The sequence below is a fragment of the Mizuhopecten yessoensis genome, unplaced genomic scaffold (assembly GCF_002113885.1).
Source record: "Mizuhopecten yessoensis strain PY_sf001 unplaced genomic scaffold, ASM211388v2 scaffold10867, whole genome shotgun sequence".
NCBI lineage: Eukaryota > Metazoa > Mollusca > Bivalvia > Pectinida > Pectinidae > Mizuhopecten > Mizuhopecten yessoensis.
In genome coordinates, this window is record NW_018408761.1 from 1,815,574 (window position 1) to 1,824,358 (window position 8,785).

Genomic DNA, 8,785 nt, shown 5'->3' on the forward strand with positions numbered 1-8,785 from the left:
AAAATGGAAGGAAACCCATTTATATGTAGTCTGACGTGTGTATCTATCTATCGTTTGACTGATTAGGACGAGGAAAGTGTGATTAAAAAATGAATGGACATTTCTAACTTTGTTAGTTTAAGATCAAAAGGGTTGCTGAAAGTAAGACTTAAAGTGGTAGGATGAAGTATTGGTACCTGTAACTGGTTACTCAGGCCTGAAGTGTTCCCATTCTGTAGCTGGTTGTTCAGGCGTGAAGTGTACCTGTTCCTTATAGTCCTGCAGCTGGTTATTCGAGTATGATGTGTACTTATCCTGTATAGTCCTGCAGCTGGTTATGTGGGTATGATGTGTACTTATCCTGTATAGTCCTGCAGCTGGTTATGTGGGTATAATGTGTACCTATACTGTATAGTCTCGTAGCTGGTCATTCGGGCATGAAGTGTACGTATCCTGTATCGTCTCATAGCTGGTTATTCAGGCATGCAGTGCACTTAACCTGTATCATCATGTAGGTGGTCTTTCAGGCATGAAGTGTATATATCCTGTATCGTCGTGTAGCTAATTATTCAGGCATTAAGTGTATATATCCTGTATCGTCATGTAGCTAGCTAATTCGGGCATGAAGTGTACCAATCCTGTATCGTCTCATAGCTGGTTATTCAGGTATGAAGAAAACCTATCCATAATTGTCTCGAAGCTAGTTATCCCGGCCGGAAGAAAACCTATCTTGTATCGTCTCATAGCTGGTTATTCAGGCATGAAGTGTACCTATCCTGTATAGTCCTGCAGCTGGTTATTCAGGCATGAAGTGTACCTATCCTGTATCGTCCCGTAGCTGGTTATTCAGGCATGAAGTCTACCTATCCTGTATCGTCTCATAGTTGGTTATTCAGGCATGAAGTGTACCTATCCTGTATCGTCTCGTAGCTGGTTGTTCAAGCATGAAATGTACCTATCCTGTATCGTCTCGTAGCTGGTTATTCAAGCATGAAGTGTATCTATCCTGTATCGTCCCGTAGCTTGTTACTCAAGCATGAAGTGTACCTATCCTGTATTGTCTCGTGGTTGGTTATTCAAGCACGAAGTTTACCTTTCCTGTATCGTCTCGTAGCTAGTTATTCAGGCATGAAGTGTACCTATCCTGTATCGTCTCGTAGCTGGTTATGCAGGCATGAAGTGTACCTATCCTGTATCGTCTCGTAGCTAGTTATTCAGGCAGGAAGTGTACCTATCCTGTATCGTCTCGTAGCTGGTTATGCAGGCATGAAGTGTACCTATCCTGTATCGTCTCGTAGCTAGTTATTCAGGCATGAAGTGTACATATCCTGTATCGTCTCGTAGTTGGTTATTCAGGCATGAAGTGTACCTATCCCGTATCGTCTCGTAGCTGGTTATTCAGGCATGAAGTGTATCTATCCTGTATCGTCTCGTAGCTGGTTATTCAGACATGAAGTGTACCTATCCTGTATCGTCTCGTAGCTGGTTATTCAGGCAGGAAGTGTACCTATCCTGTATTGTCTCGTTGCTGGTTATTCAAGCACCGAGTTTACCTTTCCCGACTCGTCCCGTAGCTGGCTTTTAAGACATGAAGTGTACCTATCCTGCATCGTCTCGTAGCTGGTTTTTCAAGCATGAAGTGTATATATCATATATCGTCCCGTAGCTGGTTATTCAGGCATGAAGTGTACCTATCCTGTATTGTCTCGTGGCTGGTTATTCAAGCACGAAGTTTACCTTTCCCGACTCGTCTCGTAGCTGGCTTTTCAGACATGAAGTGTACCTATCCTGTATCGTCTCGTAGCTGGCTTTTCAGACATGAAGTTTACTTATCCTGTATCGTATTTTATTTGGTAATTAAGGCCAATGAATTTTACCTCTGAATTTCTATTTATTGTTATGCGTTAAGTGTTCAAATTGTGCGTTTAAATAAGAAACAAATATATAAATCGGTAAAGAGTTTTAAACGTCCATGTGACGGTAAAAATATATATAAAACAAAACACAAATACTACATTACGCTAGGGTTTTTGCCCATCTTTGAGCTTTTCAGGCGATTTTCGCTAAAGTTTTCGGCCATTTTTATAAAGTAGATAATAAAGAATGAAAATATAAACTAGAAAATAAATATATCAGAACTACCGCTAGGCTTTTCTGTCTTCTAGGGCTTCTTCAGGCGAACTGATGTGTATTGATCATCTTTGGTTACATGTATATCGCCATAGTTTATTATTGGGTATGTCTGTACTGGGTATCTTTGGATAATACATGAATCACGTATTTACTCTATGGAATACCAAAGTTATAAGTTATTGTCTTTTGTTAAGTGGCATAAGCTGCTGATTGTAACATTACGATTTTTATATAATTTTAAATAAAAAAATATCTTGGCAAGTGTTTCTGATCCAAGTCACTAGTTACTATCAGGTTACATTTATTTGGGACCAATGTATCTAAGTGTGCCTCACTGTGGCTGATTCAATGAGATAAAAATGTTTGGGGCAAAAAAGGAAAATGGTTATACTTCAAAAGACAATTTTCAAATCAGTGAAAAAAATCCAACCCAATCAGTCATCATGAACAAAGGATGTTGACTACTGCTAAAAGACTTTAGAGATATTTTGGCACGGAAGCAATAAATAGCAAATCAGTTTCATTGTTGGAAACACTGATGGAAGCATATGGATCCATTTTGCCATCAAGTTGAAAACAGTTAATTCTAGATTACTGTTTGTTTATCTAAGATTCGGACTTTTTTTACTATGTTGTGTTATTGATGACCGTCAAACAGCAGTTAAATAAAGTTTCAGCTAGTACCAATTTTATCATTGTTTGAGTACGTTTCGGAAAGTCATGTTAGAACAGTATCTACAGTTTGTAAAACACATTATCGAAGGTGAGTTTTAGTATGTAAAAGCGTGTATAACCTTTAGTGAAGGAGACTTGTTTCTGATTTTGTTAGCGCTGTTGTTGTGGTATGTTTTGTTCTAGCGATTTGACCCAATTATTTATGCTCTGTTGATGCGATCACGCTTAATTTTGCAGTTTACGTGTCATAGTTCTATGAGGTATTCTTTCATCACAGGGAACAGTTAAACAGAACTGTAGGTAGCTACAATCTGTTTCCAAAGTGTAAGATTGATACAATCTATGACCTGTAACTGAGCGAGATCGGGTTATCTAAGTCTCGGGCCAATATTCAATAGTATAATCCAAACCGAGGCGAAAGCCGGGGTTTTGATGTTACATAATCTTAGCCTGAGACTGAGAAAACAGATCTCGATCAGTTACAGGTTATTGATTTTTTTCTCGCACCTTTTATTTCGAAAATACTATTCAATTTCGCTTAAGTCTACAAATATTCCGTCTGACGTGGGATATCTCGGTCAGAGGTGCGTAAAAAACATCAATTTAAACTCGAATAATAGTCAGTAAAAGTAATCTGCGACATAAACACTAACGAAAAGGACAATTTGCCAACGTTTTATTTATTACATATAGAGGGGTTTTCCACTGGACGCGTCAATGGTCATGGAGACCTACAAATAGAAATAGGTCACAAATGTAAACTGTTCATTAAAAAACGATATCCAATCCTAATACATACACTAAAGTACACGAACAACCCAGGAAGGGTGATTATATTCAAAATCAAATGAAAACATCGTATCTTGATGACTTGAAATTTGAGTGATATTTCTGTTCAAACACTGTTGTATAATATTACACATTTGCAACATCTGTTTTTATTTTATTCACACCCATCCATTTGTCATCATCGAAACATGCCATAAATGACATATAAAACAATAATAGAGCCTTTACGCGCAGACAATTTCAAATGAAATAGCTTTATATAACAGTCATCAAAGAAATACGAAAGTGTGTTAGCTTGCATGTTACGACATTCATACCTAATAAAGAATCTGAGAAACAAACAAAAAAAGTTCAAGCATTTGTTTTCATACGTACAATGACAGCGGCCGTGCGCGCAACATGCTGTGAATCCGGTTGGCTGGTTGAAAAGGGCCTATAACCACGGATAATAACTTGTGAACCGCTTTGAGACGACCTACGAACTAGGTTGTGATAAAGCGGTATATAAGAACCTCGAATTATTATTACTATTATTATTATTACAAGCTAACAGAAACATAATATGTATAATATTTTCCATGGTTGCAACCGCAACCAAATTAATACATGAATTTAATTATAAAATAAATGTTCAAACGTGTACATGTACATGTTTATAGACAATAGGCCGACAGGTTTATGATTTCTTTTGTCAATAATGTTACATTGTCATCAAATATAAATTGAAGCGCATTGGAATTAAATAGAATTAACCGGAAATAAGCGTTTTAATAACAACGCCTCTCTTTTAAGGACTGGAGTAAGGTCAGTTATGGTTAAAGAGTTGCAATTTCAACTATTTCAAGTTAATGATGCTGGACTAAATCCCAAGGATCAGGTGCTGAAACCTTGGGCCATTGTGGTAGCATATGTGTTATTTGTTTATGCGAAGCAATTGTATTGTATAGCATTGGTATCTCTTTACATGTTATAAATCCCAATGGGTCAACAGGACACATATCAATCATAGTTGCACTAGTGCATTAAATGTCTTTTCATGTCCAGCAAACAAAGATTTAAGATCTCAATCAGTATTTGAGATCGAGGTCAAAAGTCAAATTATCCTTTTACTTCAGTAACAACACATCACAGAGACCTCAATTTAGGATGGACATGCCGCCATCCTATATAAAAGGTTTGAAGACAATTCATCAAACAGCCGTCGAGATATTCTCTGGAAACCATTATTTCAGAACTCAACTTCAAAGTCAAAGGTGCCTTTGGTATCCCACACACCGCCCTCTCATTATGTATCTACACACAAAGTTTGATGTCCATGCATGGAACAGTGACTGAGATTATGAGATATGCTCTAAAACTCATTATTTAAGTACGGGAGGTGAATGTCATATTGAAACCACGATGTCGATTAATTAGGATGTGACTCACCGCCTCTTCATGATGAACCTCCTATATCAAATGTTTGATGCCCATTTATGAAACAGCAGCTAAGATATGGTCTAAAAACCATTATTTAAGTAATCCAGTTTAAGTTTAAAATTAAAAGTCACAGTGACCTTGTTTTAGGATGTGAGGCACAACATTCCCATGAACTTCATATAAATTAGTTTGATGCCATTTCATGTAAAGGCAGCTGAGATTGTGTATAGCAGAAGAAATCGGCGGAGCTTTAGTTTTCGAGACTTGGCCCGTTCACATCAATCGCCAAAATTAAATTGCTAAGTTTTAATTCCGCTATGAAGCATTTTTCATAAACGGTACCTGTAATCGAGTACATGGTCAAACACAAAATAGTTATTGCTTATCCTGGCCAGACAACAAACGGCAATGATCTACATTAAGGGAATGCATGCGACATAAATTCGCAAAACGTTGGAGTTGTGGACAATAAAAAAGAAACAAACAATTTAAAATCAGAGGCCCTGAATTTCGTGCTTTTTTCTTGAAAACGTGTAGGTTACCCTTCGTCCTGTTATAATGTATATGTCTATAAAAGTTTGTTGCCGCAAACTTGCTAAGGTTATGCTCTGGACAAAGGGTTATAACTCTGCTAGTAGAAGAGTGAGAGATGCCTATATGAAGTATGCGACATTCCGCCATACCAAGATGTGTATGTTTATTCATTTCTGTGGTGCTAATTTGTTTTTAGACATTCCAGTTATGGCGTTCACAAAGAAGATAAACAAAGGGCATTAACTCTGCAAGAACGGGGCTTAGTTGTATGTGCCAATCCATGAAGTAAGTAAGAACGCCGTAAAAAAAATAAAAAAATAGAAGTTATGAATTGGACAAAAAAAAATAACAAAATGTATAACGCTGCAAGTAAATAGTTTTTGGGCCAGGATTATAAATGTAGCATGCTCACTATGCCGTACAAAGTTTGTGGTTCAAGACTTAAGTCAAAAGTTGTAAGTGTTAAGGTCTGCACAAAGAAAAATAAACAAATATTTTTGTATTGGTGCTGCTTTTAAAAAGTGTGTTAAATTAAAATGTCGATCCAAGTGTTCAAAAATGTACCTATTATATCGAATTCCAAATGTATAAATCTTATGCCAAAAAACAGACTATATTTCCAATTACTGGTATATATAGACAGTTGTTGTGATATTACAAAAATTTGTAATTTAGGTAATTGTCAATATGCATTTAAATTCCAGATGTTTTTATAGAGTAAGGAAAGGGAAACTCCTGTAATACAAGTTCAGAGAGGCATTCGATTTTCTTTTTTTTCTTTATCCGTGTTGATGTCTCTTTCGAACAACCCGGATGTTGACCAATATGAAGCAAGCTTAAACCGCAACTTTGTACATACTAGTGTTCACATAACCGATTTCATAAATAGTTTTTAAAATGAAGCAGAACAACAATTGAAACCTTTGCATATCCTGACATTTATATGAATTGAAATTTCAACCGATCAAATTTATGAAGTATGTATTAAAACAAAACACTGAGAAGTAAAGGTGAAAATATTCAATGTTACCCTATATAAAACCAAAATATTGCCAGAGGTCTACACTTTCCACAACTCCCGCGAGGGGTTTGCAAATAGAACGGACATCTACCAAAGGGACCACGTGATTAGTTCGGAAAGAAACCAAGATAGCGAGCGAGGTAAATCATGCTCTTGCACGTGTCATTATTTACATATGTTTATAATTATTTCAATCGTGTAATCGTTTTCATACTTTCACTTTTTCCTGCACATCTGGCATTATCTGTCACATGTATGATACCGTAAGTGTACATTTCACGGCCTGAATTGATCTTATTCCTAGCTGAATTATCAAATCTTGGTGGAGTTTAATAAAGAAATCATGTATGTCGATCGTTTCACCATTCCCTCTCCAAAGCATACAAATATTGAAGTTATTGGATTAGTTTGTTGCGTGCATATTGTGCCGTAGTATATATACATATATATTTGTATGCACACGCTTATAAAAGTTGCCGCTAAACGGTTTTTTTGCTTTAAATAGCGCTTCATTTCAAACCGAAAGTCTTTATATAAACTTGAATGCACAATACATTGTAAAAACATGTTGCATTTCTAAATACTATTTCTATACTGGATAGTGCGCATTATTTACTTGTCGCCACGACAACAACAAAGGCGAGGATCAGAGCGGTCTTCATTGTGGATATTTACGTAGCTAAACCAGGAGTCTGTATTGACATTTGGAACACACGTCTTTTAAAGCCGTTTAAAAACTGGGTCATTTGTTGTTTTTTTACAGCAAACTCATGTCAAAGTGTATCATCTGATCACGTGAGCTATTTATCTTTATTGCATATGCTATCCTTCACACAATGCAAAAAATAAGGAAGGTTAAATGTTCTAACATAAGTTATACCCGCACGTCACCTCTGGTTATGCTTTGGTAGGTATACTCTAGGAAATGGAAGGGTTTAAAGATGGTATCAATATTATATTTCATTCATTTTAATATACTGTATTAAAACTATAAAAATTCAATAAATGATAACATAAATGGCTGTGTCGGGTGGTTGTATTCTGCATACCGAGTTATTTTCGCTTAAAATATGCGTTGACTTTAAATATAACAGGCTTAGGTTATTTGAACTCAAAAAGTGTATTCGATAAAGATCATGTTGTGACACGTCCTGTTTTCACCTCGAGAGTAACTGTATTTCTCTAAATCTTAAAATAGAAATTACTGATGATATACTGTATTACTTCTGAACAAACATTGTTCCCAAAAGATAAATGTACATATGAGCAAACGGTTCTATAATATATTAAAAAAAAAGTATGCAAAAGCATGGTTAAACTCTTTGTCAATTTTTTAATTGGATATGCCATGTGTGTTACACGGTTTCATAATATAAACACAAATGGATATCTATAAATATAGAAAACAAATGACAATTATGTTCACTATACATGTAGTAACTGGTTCAGCATGGGCCTTTCTGTCTGATTGGAAAAAACGGCAATGGTGTCACAGTCCAAAACATAGTTGTATCAATAAAGTAAATAATCTATATCTACTCTGTATTACAAGTTTTGTGTTCATTTATTATATCTATAATAAATACTGATTTTCTGGACCCAGCTTCAATGCTACTAAATTAATAGAACCGAAGATATTTATACATGTAAACACAGCGCGCATCAGTATTGTAGAGTAAACAGTGTCCATGGACTTGTAATGGGTTTTCCAAGCGCAAAATACATTTTTCGGGATATGGAATAGCATTTCAATATCTCCTACGTTGAATTATATGTTTTGAAATCTGTTGCGTTTGTAGTTGAAGCATATGCATACACATTAGAGTACCCACCGATGAGTACATCTGATACCTTTAAATATAACGTATACATCAGTTGTAATAACTACATGTAAAAGGTTTGTTGTAGATTGCTAATGTGTTAAATGAACCTTAATTAATAACTTGTTTAGTTAATTTATCAAGTTTAATGAGTATTAGCTGGGTACGTGTACAGTTATTTTATGTATTCGTATAAGTAGTATGTGACGTCAAGTAGTAGCAATGAGAGACGTTTGATAAATGATAATAGAAATGTTATGTGTATTTATAAACATATTGGTAATAGTTTTGAAACTATGACGTGGGTACATCATAATTAGGTGGTAAGATATTAGTATGTTTGTCGTTATAGCTCTAACCTGTGATGGCGTTAGGGTAAATAGTCAGAAGTGAACTGACCTAACACCCAGTAACC

The 8,785-nt window shown here is 35.7% G+C and overlaps 1 protein-coding gene across 1 annotated transcript in view; it reads right to left on the bottom strand.

The window, feature by feature from the left end:
* Positions 1 to 7,245, bottom strand: part of LOC110463116 (serine protease inhibitor Cvsi-2-like) — a 72,073-nt gene extending 64,828 nt beyond the window's left edge. Inside the window, exon 1 of the mRNA XM_021517474.1 lies at positions 7,167 to 7,245. Within this exon, the coding sequence (XP_021373149.1) occupies positions 7,167 to 7,212 (46 nt within the window). The 5' untranslated portion in view covers positions 7,213 to 7,245. The remainder of the gene's footprint in view (positions 1 to 7,166) is intronic.
* Between the last annotated feature and the right edge of the window lie 1,540 nt (positions 7,246 to 8,785).